Source organism: Medicago sativa, chromosome 3 (genome assembly GCF_051527215.1).
Source record: "Medicago sativa cultivar Bolivia chromosome 3, Bolivia_mono, whole genome shotgun sequence".
Taxonomy (NCBI): domain Eukaryota; kingdom Viridiplantae; phylum Streptophyta; class Magnoliopsida; order Fabales; family Fabaceae; genus Medicago; species Medicago sativa.
In genome coordinates, this window is record NC_140751.1 from 13167695 (window position 1) to 13194147 (window position 26453).

At 32.5% G+C, this 26453-nt stretch overlaps 1 protein-coding gene and 3 long non-coding RNA genes across 4 annotated transcripts; all 4 read left to right on the forward strand.

The window, feature by feature from the left end:
* Positions 1-4048: 4048 nt before the first annotated feature.
* On the forward strand, positions 4049-5435 carry LOC146935868 (uncharacterized). The gene is made up of 3 exons (XR_015030391.1): positions 4049-4538; positions 4649-4862; positions 5105-5435. It is a non-coding gene; the product is annotated as an uncharacterized LOC146935868 (long non-coding RNA).
* A 4648-nt stretch (positions 5436-10083) lies between these two features.
* LOC146935869 (adenylate isopentenyltransferase 5, chloroplastic-like) lies at positions 10084-26398 on the forward strand. Its single transcript, XM_085750933.1, has 2 exons — positions 10084-10176; positions 25466-26398. Exons 1-2 carry the CDS (start codon positions 10084-10086, stop codon positions 26396-26398), a joined length of 1026 nt encoding a protein of 341 aa, XP_085607059.1.
* Positions 13857-15013, forward strand: LOC146935870 (uncharacterized). Its single transcript, XR_015030390.1, has 3 exons — positions 13857-13957; positions 14068-14284; positions 14503-15013. It is a non-coding gene; the product is annotated as an uncharacterized LOC146935870 (long non-coding RNA).
* LOC146935871 (uncharacterized) lies at positions 22221-22738 on the forward strand. The gene is made up of 2 exons (XR_015030389.1): positions 22221-22354; positions 22514-22738. It is a non-coding gene; the product is annotated as an uncharacterized LOC146935871 (long non-coding RNA).
* Positions 26399-26453: the final 55 nt, after the last annotated feature.

A 26453-nucleotide genomic window follows, 5' to 3' on the forward strand; every position in this document is an offset into this window, starting at 1 on the left:
TATAAGTTGGGGAGAGTTGTAACGCCCGTCTTAATTATTTACTTAATTTAATGAGGATTTATATATTTATTTATATATATATGATTTAAGAATTTAAATATGTTTGCATGATTTATAGATAAATTATGTGATTTTCTAGAATGACGTGAAGTATATTGATGTTGTGAAGTTGTTATGTTGGTGTGACTTATTTTATTATTAAATAAAATAAGATATGAGAAATAAAATAAAAATATTAGAATTGGGCTGTGATGTATAAAGAGTAAGTTTAGAGGTGAGAAGAGTAATACGAAAGGATAAATAGGGCAAACAGAAGTTAGAAACGTTTTTACGTGAAACACTTTTGGAGAAAAGGGAGAAAAGTCAGAAAAGAGGAGAACTAGAGGGAGAGCTGCGATTTCATCATAACCAGGTAAGGGTGAGACTAATTTTCAATATTATTAAGAGTATGATTCTATAGGATGAATTTAGCATGATCAGGTTAAGTTTTGGTGAGAATTGAGAATTAGGTTTAAGAACAATTTTCATGATTGAACCATGAACAGATGTCAGATTGATGCTAAATTAGTGTACAGAACTCAGATATACCATAAGATGATAATTAGATGTTGAATTGAGGTTAGAATTAGGAGATTAAGTGAAAAGTTGGAATTTTTAGGTTTCTGGCCGTACTGACATTCATCGCTCGCACCTGCGAGCAAGAACACTCGCAACTACGAGCTAGAACCCAGAACTCGCAACTGCGAGCAACGCAACTCGCAACTGCGAGTGACCTGTGAGCTCGCAACTGCGAGCAGAATAACTCGCCACTGCGAGTAAATACGTAGGAACCCAGAATGCACACTTTGCTCGCCATTGCGAGTGAAGTTACTCGCCACTGCGAGTTAGGCTGTTAGTTGCCCAAAATTGTCCCGATGCGATCCTTTCGCACGTGTAGTCTTGAGATGACCTTAGAAGTAAGTTAGAGAGCTGTTTAGGATGCTTTCATAAGCTCCAGAAGTCTGTTATGGTGACTGAAACTAGAAGTGTTGCGGCATGAATGCTATAATGATGTTTTATGATATTTATATTGATGTAATTAATTCTTTATGTGAATGTTAACACATTCAAGTGTTGTTAATTGTTGTATGTTGCTGCTGTTTTCTGTTGTCGACTGTTAGTGTCTTGAGGTTGCATGAGTCGGTCTATGTTGTTGGAATTTAAGAAGTCGTCCATGATTATGAGTCGTATGAGTTGTACACGTCGTTGTCTAAGTTGTTGGAAGTTGAGTTCATTGCATACTCATTAAAGTTGGGGGCTTTAGGCCCGGCAGCCTTTGTGCTCATTAAAGTTGGGGGCTTTAGGCCCGGCAGCCTTTGTGCTCATTAAAGTTGGGGGCTTTAGGCCCGGCAGCCTTTGTGCTCACACGTTGAAGAGCCTATTATGCTCATTTTGTTGCTGATTGGTACCACATGCATTTGCATATCAAGAAGTTCATGATGTTTAAGTTGTCGAGTTGTTGTCGAGTTGATAGAGTTGCATGGTCAAAGATGAGTCGTGTTGTTAGGTTGTTGTTGAGTTGATAGAGTTGCATGGACAAGGATGAGTTGTGTCGTCAAGTTGAGCGTTAAGTTGATTATGATTTGTGATGAAAATTAGTAATGGTATTCGATGATTGTATTTGTTATGTAATGAAAAATATGCTAATTGTTAATTGTTGATATGTTATTAATGTTTAAGTTGTTAAATGCATTTTATTGGATTATATGCTTAATGTATTGATTATGAAATCTCACCCCTTCTGCGTATATGTTGCCTCGACCGTGGGTAATGTGCAGGTAATAAAGATTAGAGGCGTTCATGAGTGGACTCTCAGTTGGTGTCTAGGTGCTCTGATACGTAACGGGATGGGGGCTTGCTTTTACTTCTATTCCTTACGTGTTTCTTTTATGAACTAATTTACGAGAATTTCCAATAAGGCCTGTGTGCCAAGATTTCTATTATGTTGAACTATTTTCCGCTGCGTAGTTTCAGATTGTATGATGTTGAACTTGAAGGATAATTATTATTATCTATTTTATGATTCTCAAGAAGTATGTGACATTCCGTTTATGATTTAAATACTCTGATTTTAAATGAAATTTTCAAGTTGGGGAAAACGGGGTGTTACACCTAGGATTTACACTTAGAAAAATCTCTTTTCCAAAAAATATGAACAATATCACTCAAATCATTTTCACAATAAACCTTGGGATCAAAATCCCATTGATTTTCTCTTTTATTTTCTTAATCAAAATTTCAATGAATCTTAATCATACTTGATTTCTTTCCAAAATAACTAACCCAACCTCACAATTTCACAATCTTATGCCCTCGAGGCCTCTCTCTCTCATTCTTCAAAATTCCATTTTCAAACTTAAAATCAACCAACAAAAACAAAAACATTTTTTGAAGAGAACTACGGTGGATTTGATCCCTTAACCGGGTACGTAGGCAAGGAAACAATATTCCTTCAATTCAAATAAAATAAAAATTCAAACGCTTTCTTCTCCCTCCAATTCTTGACTTAGTAAACTCTTAGGTGTAAATATCACTTTTAAATAGCATTTAAAAATAAAGCGCGCGTGTAGAAAGTAAAGACGGTTCCTATAGGATACTATAGTCGTTATGGGTGCCTAACACCTTCCCGTAGCGAAAACAACTCCCGGACCTCGATTCTCAAGGGTTTTGCTTACTTTTTCCCTTCCCAAGAAAAAATAAGATATCACTGGTTAAAAAGGTTCAAACGTAATCAATGTTTGACACCCGAAAACCAAGATAAAACAAAGCTTTCATGATTTGTGGAAATCTTATTGAACTTTCTTCCTTCAAATTGAGTAAATATTTTGTAATTTTTTTTTACCGGACATTAATTATTTAGTTGCTTAATATATATGTTATCGAATATCCTCTTTCCGCAAATTGGTGAAAAACGATTCTAGTCTAGCTATAACATTTTATTTGCCTGATTAGTTGTTCCTGCAATAATTTGGTTGACACAAAACAAACGACTTTCATTCATTCAAATTGATAGAGTACATCGATGGAATACAAATTCGCTAAAATCAAAAAGGATGAATTTGTGAAAGAACGCACAACATCCATGTTAATAGCATAAAACGGCAAAGTACATAAGCCTACAAACATGACTATATTAAAATCTCTAGAATAGCCATGCCTCCGGATCTACAATGTTGATGACGCCAAAGTCATTGGTAGGATCTGCACTCGATTGAAGCTGATCTGACAATCTGAACTAAACAAACACCTGAACAAGTGGGAAAAGGCAAACATTGCCGCACAAAGACGAGAAACAAAACAACGTCTCACTAGACGACGGAATCAAGAAAGAAAAACCTAATTTGATGTGAACATCACTTATTTAAATAACAATGAATGAGAAAAACAATTTGGAGGGGTGATTTGGGGCCAAAAGTTGACCCTAAACCACCCCTCTTTAGTGGATGAAGAAGAATAAATTAGGATTTTAGCTGACGGCTCACAAAAGTGAGAAGGGGAGAACAAGCATAATAGTTGTTCCTGCAATAATTATTATCTAGTTCCCATAATCCACCATCATCTGAATAAAAACACGTAATATATTTTTAATGGGAGAAAGATGAAAATGATGGAAAAATGAATTGTCTATATATATATATATATATATATAGAGAGAGAGAGAGAGAGAGAGAGAGAGAGAGAGAGAGAGATAAATTGTCGATTTCCCTAGTTGTATGTTTTCTTTTTCTTTCTCGTTTTTTTTGTTGCTGAGGGTTTTGGCTTAGTCCCCCCTTCTGTATATATCTTTTTCCCTTTTTAATAATATATATGGAGTTGGTGGTAGAGTATGGGTGTTCGGGTTGTGTGCCAACCTAGTTGGGATGTTTCCGGCCTCCTTGATGCCAAACCTATTTCTTGCCTTATCAAAAAATATAGGGAAAAATCATGTATTAATTTACAAATGAGTCATGATCCATTTTGATTGGCTTATGAAAAAACAAATGAGTCATGATCCTTTTTTTACGGAAAATGCTAGAAATCGCGACAAGCATTTTCGTGAGGCATCCGGAACTTGTTGGCATGTTAATAGCCATTGGATTTAATGCTAATTTGACTGTTTCATAAAAAAAATTGAAAATCAAAACCTGACCCCCCCATGTTTTGTGGCCAGCGCATGCTTTTATTGGTTGGAATGGAAATCGTGAGTCTTTCACTATAATATCCTTCGGGATATATAGCATTGCTCTTTTTTTACTAGTTGATATAAAATAAATGTGTCATAATCCATTTTAATTGGATGATAAGAAAGCATTAAATGAGATGGGAAATGTGAAGATGGCACATGTGCCGTTGATTTTTAGGAAGATTTCTAAAGTGTATTGTCTAACTCCACAATATTGTTGCCGCTGCTACTACAGAAACATCTTCTAAACCATAATTTTTAAATCCCTAGCACCATTGCAGCTGCTCCTTACTTACTTTTCGCAAAGACTCAAAGATTCAATGTAATCCTGCTTCAGGTATTTACCTTATCACTTATGATTTCACACTTTTCATTCATTTGTTCATTTTATTATTTTTGATTCTTTTAATTTGTGCTAAATCTAGATCTGAAATCTTTCTACCTCAGGAAACACTTTGATGCTCAGCATGTTGAAGATGCTTTTTATTTCTTCGTCATCATCATCCACCATATGTTCTATTTGGTCTAGCACAAGTTATATCTTTTCTATTAGTTTAACAAGTGTTTCCTTGATTAAAACATCAAGTCCCACCCTCTTCAAGTCAAGAGATATGCAGATATGTGTTTCTGACGGTGAAAAACAAGAAGCTGTGTGGCGTTTGTGAGTTTGCATCTCAATCTCCATTGTCTGTATTTTTTTATTTAAATCGTGAATATTAATTAGTAAATTGTCGTTTCGGAACTGTATATCAATGAAAAACAAATTATTAGATACAAAATAAACCAAAATAAAATATAAAAAGTAAAACATAAAATACGAACATGATAATGAAGGTATTTTGATGTTCTGTTAGTTTGGAATCAATTATTTTATTTTTTTAATCGTATTTTTTTATTTTACAGCTTGATTGGCACCTTGCAAGGTCAAAGATAAAGGGACCAGGTGGAAATGTTTTTTTTTTTTTAATAATCCTATGAAACAATTCAAGCACATTTGGGTGATATACCATCCAAACATAAACGTTGTTTGTTTAGTTTATGAAGGATGGGAAGGTGAAGGAGAATTTATCAATTGTAATAAGTGTTCCACCACATATCACCGTTCTTCTTTCTATGTGCTAATTATTTTGAGGCACTGAAATTGTCTTTTTCAATTAAGTGAAGACTTTTAGTGCCATTTGGTTTCCGATGAATTGCAACACTAGAAAATGACATTGAAGTTTACCTTTTGCAACTGTTGTAATTTGTAGTACAACTTTAGTACATTGTATATTTATTTTTCTCTAAAGCATCAATTCAGATCACTCATTCTAAAGACATAGTCGACACTGTGTCAGAAGCCCCCATTTCCCAAATTCAAGCCTTCAAAAACAAATTATCCCTGCTTCTGAAGTTACTGTCCTGATTAAATAGATGCTCACATGAAACCAAATGTTAAATTTTTGCTTGATTTGTACTAGGTATTTGTGCATTTACCGTTTAATTTAAACTTACATTCTATATTAAATTTTTGCATATATTTAAAAGATAACCTAAATTTATACTATTGTCTCTGGACAAACTGAACGTGGTGATGCATTTTTCGATGGAACAACTTGGTTGGAAACCTTTAGTGCTCTTTGAAGCACCCGAACTTTTCAGATTCAGCATTGAGATTTGAGAATAGGTTAAATCCAAGGCATCTGGTTAATTTTTTACTTGTATTATTATTTGCCTGATAAGTTCTTCCTGATAACGAATATGTGTTAATCATTTTGAGCTATATGAGGGAGGAGGATGCTAGCATCTGGTGCTTGCATAAGTTCTCAAAGCATGGTAACTACATCCTACAAAACTAAGCTACTGCTACATCCATGTATGTAAAATGATTAAATTTAATATTTATCAAGTTTGTGACTCATACTATAATTTGTGGTTGGATATGATATGATATTTTATTGAAATAACTACGAAGGACATTCCCTTGTGTTGAGATCAATGTGATTTTTTTTTTTTGAATCAGCTAAATATTATTAATGCATAGTTTGTACGAGACGCATCGAGCTAGCCACAAATGAAATACAAAACAACGGCCGCTGTATATAGACGAAAATGCGAAACACACTGAAACCAACACAGCCATAAGACGGCCTCAGCTAAACTAATATAAATATACACAACAACCAACACAAAGCAACATTTAAGCCAACTAATAGCAAAACTGACAAAACAACCGCAACATAACAGGGATCATCAGAACTGAAAGAAAAATAAAAAAAACCAGTGTTGGAACGTGCCAAAAACCCTAGGGAAGCCAAAAATCTCAGCAGAAATGCAGCAGAACATTCAATACCAGCAGCAGATACAGAATCTGCAGAGCTGGAATAAACAGAAGATCCACTAAAAGACACACCCTCTACCTCATGAGGAAATCATTGGGATCCCAGCACCACTCGTAAAATAGGACGGTTCCTTCAACCTCATTAAGATCCACCCCCAAGAAACCCCCTTAATCTTGTCAAAGACCTCTACCACCACCTTTGTAAAATTTATAAAAATTATCTCGTTTCTAGCTTTCCAAAGCACCCAAATCATTACGTACCCAATTAACCTAAACCCCTGCACAAACCAAAACACTACAGCACAATGCAAAAAAAGTTGAATTGATTTTCCTCATGCCCTTGGCAAAGAGGACAATCTCTAGGACTATCCGGATGCAACATGTTACAGCGCCCAAGATTTTCCCTTGTTGGGATACAATCAATAAGAAGTTTTCAAGAAAAAGCAATATCTAGTCAATGTGATTTATATCAAATGGATAAACAAGAATTAGACTCCATGCACTGTCCTGATAAGTAACTCATCTGTGTTAGCGCAGCAAACTTGTTGAACAAGCAATCAGAAAATCAGAAGCAGTTTTCTATCAGAAGCAGTTTTCTACTTCAGAAGCAGTAACCAGAAGTAGTTTCTGGTTTTAAGGGTTTTGTGAGTTTGTTAGAGACAGATAGAGAGAAGAGAAAAATTATGAATTGATGAAAGCAAAGTTTATTGAATGATCTGAAATATGTACAATGAGTTGTAGCTTATATACACAACTAGTTAGGTAGCTTGAAGCACAAGCAATGTAACAAACCCTAACCTCTTATTGGCTACACTATAACAAACTTGTTACAAATTTTAAAACAAACTAAAACAAACTGTGATTAATCATCTAAACATGATTATCACTAAACTAAACTTGAATTAGTAACAAAACTAACAATCTGAAGCAATTTGTTTTGTGCTAAAATTAATAACTAACTAGAAGGTAACTTTAATTAATAACTGGCATGTTTCTATACTTTGGTACAATGTCTTAGCTATACCGTAAAGATAACATTCAAAATATATGTAAAGAAATTAGAAAGAAATTGTCAAATAATGAATCATAGAAGTGTATGATACTATGATTATGTGGCAGATTTGGATCAAATATTTAATTCATATTTTTATTAATGTCTCTATAGCTACTGTCTGAGTATTTGTTTTTGCTTCTTATATTTTTTTCTTAAATTTTTACTTTCCTATTTGGAGGCTCCAATTAGGTTATGCTTGCATTTGATGGGAATTGTATATGCAAAAAGGGTTCTAACCACATTTTCATCTATAACAAAGATCTCATTATATTTTTTCTCTTTAAAATGTGTTCTAATTCTAATGCATTTCATAGCAGATATTTATGCATTCTATTTCTAAATATCATTTTACTCTAATTTGTTTGGGTTAATAGACTTTTACCCCCCTGCCATATGGGGGTCTTTTGGTTTACCCCTCTACGAAAAAAAAAAAATGGAGATTCCCCCTTGTAAAATGAAGATTCTATGATTTACCCTCTAAGACCATCTGGCTGGATTAATGATTCATCCAGATTTCTTAAAACATGGAAATAGAACAGGATTGTGGTTTGGAGTTAGATATTAGGTGAATTTGTATATTCCTTTTCTTTGGAGAGTCTAATATTTCTTTATCATTCATAGCATTTCATTAAATGAACAAACTTAGCAACAAGAGCTGAAGTTAAAAGCAAAAAATTTCAATATGAATCCTGTTGGTTGTGTAAAGGAAAGTTTTCACCATAATTGATATGATTTGCGTGCATAAAAGTTGGAAGAAAACTTAACTCCATATTGAATGACAAAATTTCATACCTTATACCTTATATCATTATATAAGTTTACTATCTTTGAGATTGATTTGTTCTTTATCTCATTGTCGCCTTCTTGTTTTCTCTAACTCAATTTCAATGATTTCTCTGTGTTACTATAAAACACCATTTATCTGTCATGTTATGTATCACATCAACGACAAAGTTAAATAAGCTATATTCTTTGATAGAATACTATACGTGCATGTTTCAATCTGTTATAAAATTTCCAAAAGATTTTTAACAATCATAATTTTTTTAATTGCAAAAAAAGAAAATTATTAGATCAAAATGAGAGAAGTACAAATAGTAATAAACATAATAGCATCTACATTCCATATACCTTCTACCTTATATCATTTTACAAGTTTACCATCTTTGAGATTGATTTATTCTTTATGTCATTGTCGCCTTCTTGTTTTCTATTCTCTAACCCAATTTCAATGATTTCTCTATGCTACCATAAAAAACCACTGTTGATCTGTCAAGTTATGTTTCCCGTCAATAGCAAAGTTAAATAATAATTCCATTTCTAGCCTCCCAAATCTCTCAAACGGTTGCAAGCCAGATAAGAGTCAGGCCTTTACAATGATTCTTGTGGCAAGAAGAGGCGGGGAAATATTGTGATTAATGAAAGACATAGTGGGTTAACGTTTGTCTCAACCTCTTGAAACGAACTTCGAAACTTCATTGCATGTCAGCTAAAGGAAAAAAAAATTACAAATTTAATGCGTTTCAGACAAACATAATCTAAGAGTGGTTGCATAAAATAGGTGTTTAGCCCTAAATGGGCTAAAGACATAATAACATCTTAAATATAACCTCATCGAATGTAAGTTAGAAAAAAAATCAAATCACAAGCAGTTTAGACGCAAATATTTTAAAACAACTTCCACAAAAACGGTATTTAACAGAAAATGGAGTAAATATGTACAAATGGATTTTAGTTCAGCATTTTTTATAAAATACGTGTGAGAGACAATATCAACAGGAGTATTTTTTATTTTTTATTTTTTTTGGGAATTTTGGCAGTTTGAGTATGATGATGGGTGATTACATGATAGATAGTTTATGCAAGAAAGAAAGAAAGGAAAGCGAAAAACTTCTGTGATAGAAGATATATCAGGAAGATTATACAAATACCAAAATTAATTGAGACAATCATTTTGGATTTTATGTCTTGCTCTCAAAAGTCAAAACACATAAACTAGCCTTGCTGATATTGTACTTAATTTGCTAAACTTAGATGATATTGCTGTAGAGTGCCATATCAGATTCCATGGATTTCTCAGCTTGTACTTAATTTTTTGCATTGGTTATAGCAATATGCAACCTGGTATCAAATGGGAGAGTAATATGGTATGGCATGCAAACCCCAATCTTACAGATAGCATAGTCTCTTGTGTGAACATGTCTGGTGAGTTGTTCATTCTTGTTTGATAAGTTATAATTTATAAGGAAAGATACAATAGTATAACCTTTGTGACTAATATGAGAAAAAAGGAAAACAGAAGACAGCTGAATATTGATGAAATCTTCTGTGTCATCGATGTATTCTTTTAACTGAAACAAGAAACGGAAAACGATAATAGATAAACTGCGCTGAAGTTGGAAAGAAAAGTGTTAATGTAGATAAAAATGTGTGTTTATCGATGCCAGGTTGGTTAGAATGATGTCAATGACAACAAACATGCTCTAACAACGTCTCAAGCTCTTATATATGATCTATATTACTATCAGAACTCGTTGTGCTCTCGTGTCTGTTCCGATAAATGCTCAAGCTCTTCTCAAGCCTCCGAAAATCTGGTGGCCGGTGATTAAATTGAAGAGACTGGATAAAAGATGGTTGTGCCATCAACTGGTCTATATCCAAACAGAGACTGATCGCCATCAAATGAAAATCCCATCCATCTTTTATTCTCGATAAGGTACATTTCATCGAGAATAGTAACTCAGGTAATATGGCACCTATCAATTGTCATTCCCAACAGTGAAAAAAGAATAACCATAAAATGAACATTTCTTTCGGAACTCTCGCGGTCAGGACTACAAGTCTGCTTTTCAATCGACGAACACATTTAAAATTTAGAGTACTGATCTTCGATGTCAGGCCTCAAGTTCTAATTTTGTTTCCTTTTGCAAATTGAACACGGAATCTTACAGACTAGTTTATCAAAACCAAATTAACAATAATATTAAGAGAATATCTTAAGCAACAAAAGGAGTAATCTGTATTTTTCTCTAATTTCTTGGTATAATTGTTGTTTCCCACACTTCACCACAATTAACATGGCAAGTATAAATTCCCTGAGAGAGATGCACAGGTTCACAATCAGTACAATTAGTACATATTTTCTATCAATTTTTTCTTTAATTAATTGGTAAGAAACAACTAGCGAATTTTTCCACCAACGAACTACATAAGATATTATTCATAAAACTGAAATTATCTCAAGCAACAAGCACAAAATAGTACTAGTTGTGAATTTAGGGTTATTGCAAAACATGTGAAAATGAAGTGTGGCTTTGTAACTCTATAAAGAAACAATTGTAGATGGCGAAAACATATCCCCAGTGACAAGAAAAGCAGACGGAATCTGTTGTATGTTTATTATACAGAGAGGATATAGATTACTCTAATACTGAATCTAGGGTGAAAGGGAGATTTTAGTATTATACTGATGTAGTTAAACATAATCTAATCATATATGGTAGTTCCTTGATTGGATATCATTTAAATAGAGTACCATTATTCTGACCATAGACAGAAAGCAAAATAAAATCACCCAAACTATGAATTAGGGCACAAATTAGTAATAAACACATACCATGTATAAAGACGAGGGGTACTCAACCCGCCTAACTAAAATCACCCAAACTATGAATTAGGGCACAAAAAAGTATATGAGAACCTTTCTAAGTACATACAAAGACCCCCTTTCTTCCTAGCTAGAAACAACATCCAAGACGTGAGTTTAATAGTATCTACAATTTCGTCCACCACGCACCAATATCTTACTTGAGAAATTAATTTTATTTCTAGCCTTCCAAATCTTCCAAATGGCTGTGCTCCATATAGTTAATAGTCATGCCTTTACATGATTCTTGTTGCAAGAAAAGGAGGAGAAATAATAAAGTAGATTGCTAATGGATTCAATAGATATAGTCAACATCTTTTATGAGAACATGTAGGGGTATTTTGCACAAAAAAAAAAAGAGATAGAAGAAAAGAGAAACATAGTAATACCTTGATGGATGATAAAATAACTAAAAACTTGACAATAAAACCATGGTTGCATGTAACAAAAAAAAGTGAATCACTAAATACCGTACAAAAGCAAAAAGTAAAAAAGAGAGATGAAAAGAGAAACAATACCTTCAGAGAAGAGAACATGACGAATAGAAGAAGAACAACGATAGAAAACGAGGAAAAGCAATTAGAAAGGAAGAAGAGAAAGAATGCAGTAATTCCAGTTTGTCCCTCTCATGAATCATTGATTATCGGTTTTCCCCATTGCAGCTCTATCACTGATTTTCACTCTCTCTGATTAATGTCAAGAAGAAGGGTTAAAACAATTGAGTTGTTTAGGTCTTTAATAAGGATAGACGATTATATGCAGTTCAACTTTATTCAGCTAGGGATTTAGGGAAATACCAACATAACAATGACATGATTTACTTAATTCTAACATCCGAATTTCCACTAGATGTGTGATCCAAAATATTAAAAAATAAGAAGTGAGGACTGACATCATAAACGAAGAGATGGCATGGGATAAATGGAAAAAGAAGAATATCTAGGCTTTTAGGAGTGCATATGTCAAGAAGGGATCTTCTATGTATGATGTTTGCCAGGCTTCTGGAAGAGATTGCCAAGTCTAATAAACAAGGAACTCATTTTAGATTAGTTTCTAGCTTTAAATCAAGTTATTTGGATGCTCAAGATTTTGTCTATATTAACAATTGACACAGAATGCTTTCATAATCCAACTCATACAAGGAATATGTCTCTTGCTCACAAAATATGAGACCATTTGGGGATCTCCTCAAGGAACACACGATATTTTTTCTAGACTAGTAAGAAACCTTACATGTACTTTTTCCCACCACCCAAATTTAACATAATTCTAACAAGACTCACTAAATTTGAAGGTAAACCATACTCCCACCACTAACCACCTAAGCACATGATACTGTCACCTACTTTAAAAAGAACGTCTATAAAAAAGGCGACAAACTGACTAAATACGCTCATTACTCAAAACATAAGAGAAACCCTATAATTAACTATAATCCTTAAAGAAAAAAGATTCTAGTGGGTTGCGCAATATCTTCTGATCACCCATCAACCTCACTAGCTCAACTATGAAGAAACCTATAAGCTGACTTCAGTGAATAAGCTCCCGCATAAAATCTACACATTTAGAGATGATAGGACTCTCTAAAGGTCAGAGTAGATCACCCAAAATCATAAGCTCCTACATGAAATCCTCCGCCTACGATCCGACCCCTCTCTCCCAGTATATCAATAACTTTAGTTTCTTTCAGGACAAAAATCTAAAACAGTTCGGGGAAAAGAATTACACAAAACCAGTGATCATTCAAAATATGTATACTAGCCATCTATAACCTTTCTAAAGATACCATCATAGAACCAATATGTAGACTCTAGTTTCCCTGTTCGCAATAATGAGATCTCGTTCCACCAATTTGACACACCTCTTAAACTCACAACCTCTTAAACCCTATCGGGAAAAATGATATCTTCCTACAATGCATCACCCCTCCGTGATCATCCACTTTCACTCTTAGGCTTAGAAATATATAACCATCATAATCAAAAAATATTTCTCACACCTTTAGACCCTCCAAGATCACATTTTGATTAATGAAATACTTTTTTGAATGATTTGATTAGTGAAATACTATAAACAAATTTTTGTCAAAACAATATACAAATATTAAATATAAACACATTTTACATTACAAAATATATTTTTTTTGTGACAATTTTTTTTAAATGTATTCATTAATGTAGAAATTAAAAAATTTCATAAAATAAATAAAATAAAACACCAATTAATCTCCATCCAATGGAACTCAATTTAACTTAATGGGTTCAAATATCTCACCTCTAAGACCAATGCATTGGTGTGGTTGTAATTTATTTATTTTGTTTATATTAGTTTGGTAATGAGACGAGCCCGGATGATAGTCTAAATTGAGTTAAAACAATCACATAAAAGAGAGAGACACAACATTTAAACCAAAACATTCGGTTTATGGGTCGTCTCACTTTTAAATTGATCAACTTCACTTTTATAAATATATATTAATTAATATAGAAATTAATATTTTCATCAAACAGAAATTAAACAACCAAAATAAAGCACCAATTACAAATGGCCACCAAAGCAAACCCTTTATTCCAAATCCCCACCACCTCCTCATTTGCTATATATATATACACAATATTGTTGCCGCAGCTGCACCACAAACATCTTCTAAACCCTAATTTTTAAATCCCCAGAACCATTGCAGCAGCTCCTTACTTACTTTTGCAAAGATTCAATGTAATCAAATACATGCTTCAGGTATATACCTTATCACTTATGATTTCACACTTTTCGTTCATTTGTTCCATTTATTATTTTTATTTTTTTAATTTAATGTAAAACTAGATCTGAAATCTCTCTTCCTCCAGGAAACACTTTGATGCTCAGTGTGTTGAAGATGCTTTTTATTTCTTCGTCATCATCATCCACCATATGTTCTATTTGGTCTATCACAAGTTATATCTTTTCTGTTACTTTTACAAGTGTGATTTCTTTGATTAAAACATCAAGTCCCACTCTGTTCAAGTCAAGAGATATGCAGATAAGTGTTTCTGACGGTGAAAAACAAGAAGCTGTGTGGCATTTGTGAGTTTGCATCTCAATCTCCATTCTCTGTATTTTTTTTATTTAAATCATGAATATTAATTAGTAAATAGTCGTTTTGGAACTGTATATCAATGAAAAACAAAATATAAAAAGTAAAAAAGAAAATACAACATGATAATGAAGGTATTTTGATTGATCTGTTAGTTTGGAATCAATTATTTTATTTTTTTAAATTTTTTTTTTTGTTTTTTTTACAGCTTGATTGGCAGCTTGCAAGACCATTGATAAAGGAGAATTTATCAACTGTAATAAGTGTCCCTCCACTTATCACTGATCTCGTGTCATGAATGGCAGCTTGCAAGGTCAAAGATAAAGGGACCAGGTGGAAATGTTTTTTTTTTTTTTTTTAATAATCTTATGAAACCATACAAACACATTTGGGTGATCAGATATCGTCCAGACATTGTTTGTTTAGTTTGTGGAGAAGGAGAATTTATCAACTGAAATAAGTGCCCCTCCACATTTCACCGATCTTGTGCCTATATGCACATAATTATTATTTCAGACATTGTTTGTTTAGTTTGTGAAAGATGATGGGAAGGAGAAGGAGAATTTATCAATTGTAATAAGTGTCTTTGTTTGAGGCAATGAAGTTGTCTTTTTCAATTAAGCGAAGCCTTTTGGTTCCATTTGGTTTCCGATGAATTGTAACACTAGAAAATGACATTGAAGTTTACTTTGTGCAAATATTGTAATTTGTAGTACAAATTTTGTACATTGTAAATTTATTTTTCACTAAAGCATCATCAATTCAGTTACCACATATATTCGATTTGTTAGACAAAATTCAGATCACTCATGCTAAAGACATAGTCGACACTGTGTCAGAAGCCCCCACTTTGCAAATTCAAGCTTTCAAAAACACATTATCCCTGTTTCTGAAGTTACTGTCCTGGTTATATAGATGCTCGCATGAAACCAAATGTTAAATTTTTGCTTGATTTGTACTAGACATTCATGCATATATGCATTTACCGTTTAATTTATACTACACATTCTATATTAAATTTTTGCATATATTTAAAAGACAACCTAAATTTATACTATTTTCGCTTGACAAACTGAATGTGGTGATGCATTTTTGGATGGAGCAACTTGGTTGGAAACCTTTAGTGCTCTTTGAACCACCCAAACTTCTCAGATTCAGCATTGAGAATAGGTTAAATCCAAGACATCTGTTATCCAACATTTCATTTGCCTGATAAGTTCTTCCTGATGACGAATATATGTTAATCATTTTGAGCTATATGAGGGAGGAGGATGCTAGCATCAGGTACTTGCATAAGTTCTCAAAGCATGGAATCTGCTGCCTACAAAACTAAGCTACTGCTATATCCATGTATGTAAAATGATTAAATTTAATATTTGTCTAGTTTGTGACTCATTATAATTTGTGGCTGGATATGATATAATCTTTTATTTAAATAACTACGAAGGACATTCTCTTGAGTTGAGATAAATGTGATTTTTTTTTGAATCTGCAAAATATTTTTAACGCATAGTTTGTACAAGACGCAGCGAGCTAGCCACAAATGAAATACAAAACAACGGCCGCCGTAGATAGGCGAAACACACTGAAACCAACACAGCCATAAGGGTAGCCACAAAATATCAGCAGAAATGCAGCAGAACATTCAATACCAGCAGCAGATACAGAAGCTGCAGAGCTGGAATAAACAGAAGAACCTCTAAAAGACACACCCTCGACCTCATGAGGCAATTACCTGGATCCCAGTACCACTCATAAAATAAGGACGGGTTCCTTCAACCTCATTAAACTCCATCCCCAAGAAACCCCCTTAATCTTGTTAAAGACCTCTACCACCACCTTTGTAAAATTTGTAAAAATTCTCTCGTTTCTAACTTTCGAAAGCACCCAAATCGTTATGTGCCAAATTAACCTGAACCCTGCAGAAACCAAGACACTACACCACAATGCAAAGAAAGGTGAATTGATTTTCCTCATGCCCTTGGCAAAGAGGACAATCTCTAGGACTATCCGGATGGAACATGTTACAGTACGCAAGATTTCCTCTTGTAGGGCTACGATCAATAAGAAGTTTCCAAGAAAAAGCAATCTCTAGTTTAATGTGATTTAAATCAAATGGATAGACAAGAATCAGAACTCATCTGAAGCAATTTGTTTTGTGCTAAAATCAATGACTAACTAAAAGGTAACTTTAATTAATAAGTGGCATGTTACTTTACTTTTGTACAATGTCTTAGCTAAACCGTAAAGATAAAATTCAAAATATATGTAAAGCAATTGTCAAATAATGAATCCTAGAAGTGTATGATACTGTGATTATGTGGCAGATTTGGATCAAATATTTAACGATGGTATTAAGATGTTTCGTTCATTTTTTTTCTTAAAGTATCTGTAGCTACTGTCCTGTTATTTTGTTTTTGCTACCTATATTTTTTCTTAAATTTTTACTTACCTAGTTGGAGGCTCTTATTACGTAATACTTGCATTTGATGGAAATTGTAAATGGGTTACGATGTTCATTTCGAGGTTGTTATTTCATATGATTTAACGATGTTATGCAAATTCCTCTTCTTAGGCAAATCTAATATTTGTTTATCATTCATTACATTTCATTAAATGAACAGATTTAGCAACAAGAGCTGAAGTTAAACGCAAAAATTTTCAATATGAACCCTCTTGGTTGAGTAAAGGAAAATTTTCACCACAATTGATATGATTTTCGTGCATAAAAGTTGGAAGAAAACTTAACTGCATATGGAATGACAAAATTTCATACCTACCTTATATCATTATATAAATTTACTATCTTTGAGATTGGTTTGTTCTTTATCTCATTGTCGCCTTCTTGTTTTCTATTCTCCAACTCAATTTCAATGATTTCTCTGTGTTACTATAAAAAACCATTCATCTGTCAAGTTATGTATCGCATCAATGACAAAGTTAAATAAGCTAGATTCTTAGATAGCATACTATTTGTGCATGTTTCAATCTGATATAAAATTTCCAAAAGATTTTTAACAATCACAAATTTTTTAATAGCAAAAAAAATTATTAGATCAAAATGTGAGTAGTACAAGTAGTAATAAACATAATAGCATCTACGATTTCCTCCACCTCCGGCATCTTATTTGAAAAAAATCAATCAATTACTAGGCACCTAAATATCTCCAACAGTTGCAAGCCAGATAAGAGGCAGGACTTTACAAATATTCTTGTTGCAAGAAGAGGAGGAGAAATATATATATATATGGAAAAATGAATTATCGATTTCCCTAGGTTGTTAATTTTCTTTTTCTTTCTCGCTTTTTTTGTTGTTGAGGGTTTTGGCCAAGTCCCCGTCGTGCATATATCTTTTTCCCTTTTTTAATAATATATATGGAGTGGGTGGTACAAGATGGGAGTTCCGGTTGTGTGCCAACTTAGTTGGGATGTTTCCGGCCTCCTTGATGCCTAACCTATTTCTTGCCTTATCAAAAAATATAGGAAAATAATCATGTATTAATTTACAAATGAGTCATGGTCCATTTTGATTGGCTCATGAAAAAACAAATGAGTCATGATCCTTTTTTTATTGGTTGATATAAAATAAATGTGTCGTAATCCATTTTGATTGGATGATAAGAAGACATTAAATGAGATGGGGAATGTGAAGATGTCACATGTACAGCTGATTTTTAGGAAGGCATTTGTATTTGTATATTATATATTATATATATATATATATATATATATATATATATATATATATATTATATATAAAAATATAAAGATAAAGATTTCTAAACCGTATTGCCTAACTCCACAATATTGTTGCCGCAGCTGCTACAAAAATATCTTCTAAACCCTAATTTTTAAATCCCTAGCACCATTGCAGCTGCTCCTTACTTACGTTTGCAAAGATTAAAAGATTCAATGTAATCTAGCTTCAGGTATATACCTTATCACTTGTGATTCCACACTTTTCATTCATTTGTTCATTTTATTATTTTTGTTTCTTTTGATTTGTGCTAAATCTTGATCTGAAATCTTTCTACCTCCAGGAAACACTTTGATGCTCAGCATGTTGAAGGTTCTTTTTATTTCTTCGTCACCATCAGCTACCATATGTTCTATTTGGTTTATCACAAGTTATATCTTTTCTATTAGTTTAACGAGTGTGATTTCTTTGATTAAAACATCAAGTTCCACCCATTTCAAGTCAAGAGATATGCAGATATGTGTTTCTGACGGTGAAAAACAAGAAGCTGTGTGGCGTTTGTGAGTTTGCATCTCAATCTCCATTGTCTCTATTTTTTTATTTAATTCCTGAATATTAATTAGTAAATAGTCGTTTTGGAACTGTATATCAATGAAAAACAAAATATTATATACAAAATAAACCAAAATAAAATATAAAAAGTAAAAAAGAAAATACGAACATGATAATGAAGGTATTTTTATTGTTCTGTTTGTTTGGAATCAATTATTTTATTTTTTTAATCATAATTTTTTATTTTTACAGCTTGATTGGCAGCTTGCAAGGTCAAAGATAAAGGGACCGTGTGGAGAAATTTTTCTTTTTAACAATCTTATGAAACCATACAAACACATTTGGGTGATATACCATCCAAACATAACGTTATTTGTTTAGTTTGTGGAGAAGGAGAAGGAGAATTTATCGAAGTGTCCCTTCACATATCACAGATCTTGTGCCTATCTGCACATAATTATTATTTTTTGGCATTAGAACTTAAGGGAAGTCTTTTGTTGTTCAGATTAATTGAAACACTAGAAAATGATGTTGAAGCTTCCTTACATACATTGTTTGTTTAGTTTATGAAGGATGGGAAGGAGAAGGAGAATTTATCAATTGTAATAAGTGTTCCACTACATATCACCGTTCTTGTGTCAATGTGCACAATATTAATTATTATTTTGAGGTCCTGAAATTGTCGTTTTCAATTAAATGAAGTTTACCTTTTGCAACTATTGTAATTTGTAGTACAAATTTTGTACATAGTAAATTTAATTTTCTAAAGTATCAATTCAGATACCATATATATTTGTGACTCATACTATAATTTGTGGCTGGATATGATATGATCTTTTACTGAAATAACTACGAAAGACATTCCCTTGCATTGAGATCAATGTGAATTTTTTTTTTTTTTTTTTGAATCCGCAAAATATTATTAACGCATAGTTTGTACAAGACGCGGAGAGCTAGCCACAAATGAAATACAAAACAACGGGCGCCGTATACAAGCGAAACATACTGAAACCAACACAGCCATAAGATGGCCGGCCTCAGCTAAACTGATATAAATATACACAACAACACAAAGCAGCATTTAAGTCAACTAATAGCAAAAACTGACAAAAACAGCCACAACATAACAGGGATCAGCAGAACTGAAAGAAAAATAAAAAACCAGTGTTGGAATAACCCCTAGGGGAGCCTCAAAATCTCAGTAGAAATGCAGCAGAACATTCAAAACCATCACTAGATACAGAAGCTGCTGAGCTGGAATAAACAGAAGAACCTCTAAAAGACACACCCTCTACCTCATGAGGAAATCACCGGGATCCCAGCACCACTCTGAAAATAAGGACGGGTTCCTTCAACCTCATTAAACTCCATCCCCAAGAAACCCCCTTAATCTCGTCAAAGACCTCTACCACCACCTTTGTAAACTTTATAAAAATTCTCTCGTTCCTAGCTTTCCAAAGCACCCAAATCGTTACGTGCATAATTAATCTAAACCACTTCACAAACAAAAACACTACACCATAATGCAAAGAAAGGTGAATTGGTAAGAAGACAATCTCTAGGACTATTAACCGGATGCAACACGTTACAGCACGCAAAATTTCCTCTTGTTGGGATACGATCAATAAGAAGTATTCCAAGAAAAAGCAATATCTAGTTCAATGTGATTTAAATCAAATGGATAGACTAGAATCAGAACTCAATACTAGAGGTGTTCGCAGTGCAGTTTGGTTCGGTTTTGAGATTAAAAGTCATCCGAACTGCAAGGTAAAAAAACATGTAGTTTGGTTTGGTTCGGTTGACTTTTAAAATAAAATTTGAACCAAACCAAACCAAACTAATGCGGTTTTGGTTGAATCGGTTGGTGCGGTTTTTTCGAGACAATATAATTTTGTGTTACCGAATAGCGACATTAAAATTGGTTTTTCCAACAATATTTCCGACAATGTTTTAAATATCATCTAACATTACAATTTTATTTTCACAAAACAATATACACGAAATTTAAAATGTGGACAAAAAATAATCCTTTTATGTATGAAATGTAAAAGACCGAGATTTATCATTCATTGCATTTCATTAAATGAACAAATTTAGCAACAAGATCTGAAGTTAAAAGCAAAAACACTCAATATGAACCCTCTTGGTTGAGTAAAAGAAAATTTTAACCACAATTGATATTATTTTCGTGCATAAAAGTTGTGTAGACTTTGCATGACCACCACCCTACCATGCTAGTTTTCGCACTAAAAAAAAACAATATCAATTTGCACGAAAAAAAAACAAATCAAATGTCCTGGTCCCACTAAATCCTACTTTTCCATAAATCCTAATTTGCACGTTGCGTTTTTTGTTTTTTTTTATTTATATTTGAAAAAAAAACGCTTTATACACTAACAACAAAGCGTAACTTCTTTTTGTTATATACTCAAAAGTAACAAAGAATCCCAATTTTAATGGAAATCCCTATTTTCATGCATCCTAAAGATAAAATAAAAACTATAACATAATTTTCATGAAATTTGCGTTTTTTGTTTTTTTATTTATATTTGAAAAAAAAATGCTTTTTTTTGTTACACAAAAAAAAAAACGCTTTATACACTAACAACAAAGCGTAACTTCTTTTTGTTATATACTCAAAAGTAACAAAGAATCCCAATTTTAATGGAAATCCCTATTTTAATGCATCCTAAAGATAAAATAAAAACTATAACATAATTTTCATTAAACGTATTTTTTAAAGCAATTAATAACATAACCCAAAACTACTTTACTCAAAACTTTCATTAGATCGTGTGCAGGAAATTCAGTCCAGAACCACCACCTCTATTGATTCATTCATCACCAACCACCTATATCTATCAATTCATTCATCACCATCACTCGCTTCCTTCGATCTATTCCAAAACCATTACCGTCTCTTTCGATTCATTCCAGAACAACCACCTCTATCTCACTCTTAATTGCGGTACATCATATCGTCGCTGCCGTCGACCGGTTACAGCTTTTTCAATACTCAATTCTTCATCTCAGGTACCATCTTCATTCTTTCCTTACCTCAATTTAACTCAAATATTCTTTAATTTTTTCATATTTTCATCTGGATATTTTAGGTTTTCAAGGTTCAAACTAAATTTAAGACTTCACTGTTAGTGATTAGGATGAATTTGACAATCGAAAATTCAAAATTTTTGTTTGATGAATAATTACTGAAATTTGACAATTGTTTATTAAAGATTTTGGGTTTAATTAAACTCTACACAACTAGTAAGATGAATAATTTTTCTTTTGGTCCAATTTTTTTTGTATATATATATAAACAATAACACTTTTTGTGTGTGACTAGAATTATTTTCTAATAAACTAATTGAATGATGTGATAATATGATATACACTATGCATATGCCTTTTGTATAACCTACTAATCAATTCCATAATCATCCATCGTGACTTCTACATGGCATACCAAATAAACTAACTTATACAATTACTTATTATTTTATTTTTTGTAGTGTCCTTGCCAAGAAAATGGTATAGATTGCGGGTACTTTGTGATGAGGTTTATGAAAGATATTCTCATTTCAAAACTAAATGAGATTCCAAAGTTGGTATGTTTTTTTATATTAAAGTATAATATCTATGTATAATTAAGTTTATTAAGTAACATGGTTATTTTTAATGTTATAATATATACAGTACATTCATGGTTTCAAGTGTGTGACATACTCAAAAGATAAACTAATAGAAATCTAAGAAGAATGGTGTCGGTTCATGATCAGCCTAAAAGTTATATGATTTTTTTTATAATAAGGTGAGTTTAATGTTTCTAAATATATTTGCTAGAAGTGGTACGTAGTTGTTTTAATTTATAATCTTGCTTTAATTTCTACTCATGATCAGTAGTACTTTGAATTTATCTCTAATATAATATAGCGTTATTGCTTAATGGCGTTTTCTGGTATATATTCAGGTGGAGGAGAGTGAACGAAATTTGGAAATGAATGATGATTTGCGTGCTTGTTTTGGATAAAAATGTTGAGAAGACCAAGAAGATAGATGAAGACTGCATGATACCATAGAAGATTTTGATCTTTATGTCAACTAATTAGTTGTAACTCTTAGAGATATCCATGTTACCATATTAGAGGCTATACATTTCTGACTTTTATGCTATATATACATACATTTTTTATGATATGGTTATGTTTTATTCGATAAATAATAGTCTCAATTATAATGTGCCTAAATTATATACATTTCCCTTTAAATTTCAGACTTTATATATATATATATATATATATATATATATATATATTACTTTAAATTAATAAAAAAAACGCTATCTGGAAAGGAATTTTTTTGACAAAAATAAAATAAAATAAATGCTTTTCCTAGCGCTTTTTTTCCTTTATAAAGCGTTATCTAAACCTATTGTTACATAGCGCTTTTAAAACAAAAACGCTGTTTTTAAACTTGTCTTAGATGACGTTTATTTTTGAAAGCGCTATCTTAGGATAACCTTTGCTAGCACTTTTTGACATAAAGCGCTATATAAACCCTGCTATAGCTAGCGCTTTATACAGAAAAAAAGCGCTATATTACTTTTACCAGCGCCATTTACAATAGCGCTTCAAAAGCGCTACCTAAAGCCAAAAAAAAGCGCTATATAAGCCCATTTTTGTAGTAGTGTATGTTATCTGTATGTCTGTATATGTATCATTCTCCTCGGGTTGAACAAACCCCCCCCCCCCCCCCCCCCCCGAGTTTATATCAAGTTCGTCATCTAGATATGGTGAAAGTTAAGAATGGAAAAAAGGGCCAACCCGCCCCCGTCCCTCCTTGCCCTGTCAATAGCCCGTCTAAAAAGGGTTGGAGCGGGGCGAGCCAACTAAAGAAATAGGGTTGAAAATCTCACCCCACCCCGTTTTATGGCGGACCGGCGGGTTGGCCCGTCAATGTTTTATTAAAAAATATTAATTAAAATCTTCACATAAACAATGTAAAAATATATAAATTTAAAGCCAATTTAAAGAAATAATTTTTTTTGATGGTGTCTGAGGTTCGAACCCCGGACCTTGCATATATTATGCATTGTCCTTACCAACTGAGCTAAGCTCACGGGGACCAATTTAAAGAAATCTATATATATATATATATATATATATATATATATATATATATATAACTAATGACTCCACTAACAATATAAAAATAATTATTCAAGCATATAAATTACATCTTCTATAATTCTATAATAAATCAATAGACATAGAAAATAAAAACTCCATGAGTTATGAATCAACTAATTGTTAAAAATATAAGGCTAAAATCATAAACCAAAAGTGACAAAATTAATTGAATTTTTTCCCCCAATATATGAAGGTGAAAATTGGAAATTGATTGTGAAATATGAATAAAAAGAAGTTAAAAAGAGAGTTTCTTTTTAACATATCAATCCAACGGGCCAACCCGCCCCGCCCCATCATTGTCCCTCTTTTTAGTGGGTTAGGCGGAGCGGGCACCCTTATCGTGGCGAGTTCAAAGTCTCAACCCACCCCGCTAAAAATGGCGGGTTAAACATGTGAGTATGAGGTGTGGGTTCACAACACTTCCATGAAGAAACCATTTTAGAGCGCAAAGATGGCTCATAAACAAAGAGAGAATTCACTCTCTAACTCTCAACCTATAGTTTTTATCAATTTTGGTCATTTATAGTTTTTATCAATTTTAGTCATTTATAGTTTTGTATTATTTTATTTTTTTTGCTTTTTAAGTAGTTATCAATATTTTTAATTTAAATTTAAGATTTATTGTTATTTAATAAACTATCAAATTTAATTTAATGATAAATGTAACAAAAACAAAAATCACTTCGTGACAGGTACAAACAATCGCAATATTTTTTATGATAGTTGTAACGAAGGTTACTTGAACCGTCATAAAATGACTTAGCGACACGTATATCCTCGAAGGTTACCCATACGTTTGGATTTACCCCAAGCATTCAAATTCAAGGGACCCGTTCTGCATATACATATATTACATAGGTCAAGCCAAAACTTGTTTTCCCTAACTAAATTAACATAATGATATTTCCGTTTTTCATAATTTATTTAACATATTCAATTATGAAACATATGTATTTGATTTACAATAAAATTTTCGGCTACAATTGGTCTTTTTTTTTTTTTTTGGGTGTCCGGGGTTCGAAGCTCAAACATTGCATATATTATGCATTATCCTTAACAACTGAGCTAAGCTCACGTGGACGGCTACAATTGGTCTTCCTTAATTAAAAACAACTTTGTTTTTTACTCATATTTAAAATTACTTATTTTCCTCATAGAAATATGACTTTTTTTTATGCATTCTACATTTTATAAAAAAAATTCAAACATCTTCAAAAAAGATATCATGCATTGCAAAATAGACAACATTTTATTTTTTTTGTTGACCATTGACTGAATTTAACACAATTTATTTTAAAGGAAAGATATCAAATTATATATATAATTAACTATAAGGTTATAATCACATTTATAGCAGGTAAATAATGTTATTTCTACTTGAACAAAAATAATAATATTATTTTTGAATCTTTTTTACTGCAATATTAATTAATTTTTAATTGTTACTATATAACAATTATTTTCTTTAACTTTTTCCGATCTTATAATTTTTAATTAAATAATAGTTATTCTTCAGGAACATTATATAGCATAGTTGAGTTCACTTCACTCATCACAACAGCAAAAAATACAGAGAGCGAGTTTTCTCACATATTATATATCAAACCTCTTCTTGGTATAACTCACTCCCTTACTAAGTAGATTCATAGAGGTAATGCATTATGATTCAATATTTTAAGTTTATTTTAAATTTGCTGATTTTAATTACGTTTTTTGTGTTGTTTTTTCTTCAGATTTTACATCAAAAAAATCTCATGGCTTTGACTACCTCAACCTTAACAGAAAAGAAAAAGGTTTTGTTTATATTGGGTGCAACAGGAACCGGGAAGACTAAACTTTCCATCAACATAGGAACTCAATTCCCATCTGAGATCATCAATTCTGACAAAATTCAAGTCTATAAAGGCCTTGACATTGTCACCAATAAGGTACAGGAATCTGAACGTTGTTCAATTCCCCATCATATATTAGGCATCATCGATGATCCAGAATATGATTTTACTATGGATGATTTTTGCAAGCACGTGCTTGATGTTATAGATCTCATAACTCAAAATGGACACTTACCTATTATTGTAGGAGGGTCAAATTCTTACCTTAAAAAATTACTCGAGGACCCAACTATTGCATTTCATTCAAAATATGATTGCTGTTTTATTTGGGTAGATGTGTCTCTGCCTATTCTGTTTCCATATTTGGACAAAAGAGTAGATGAAATGGTTGCGGCAGGGATGGTAGATGAGATAAGAGACTTTTTTGTACCGGGAGCAGATAACACAAAAGGAATTAGAAGGGCAATTGGGGTTCCTGAGCTCGATTCTTATTTTGAAATGGAAATGAAGAAAGTTATAGATGATGCTCAAAAGGAAAAGACATTACAGGAATCTATTAGAAAAACCAAACAAAACACCTTCGTATTGGCTAAAAATCAACTGTCAAAGATCCAAAATATGGCTGATAAGCTTGGATCGATGATAAACAAAATTGATTCCACAGAAGTCTTTGAAGCCATCTTAAGGGATGGAGATTATCAACATCTGCATCAAGAGATTGTGATTAAGCCAAGCATGAAAATAGTGAAGAGATTCCTAGAGGGGACAAGACATGGATTCAGAAATTCAAAATATTCAAATGGCAATGCAAAACACACACCGAATGGTGTTTGAAACATTGGGACAAAAGTTATTTTTTTTTATTGATTATTTTCATTTGGGTATAACA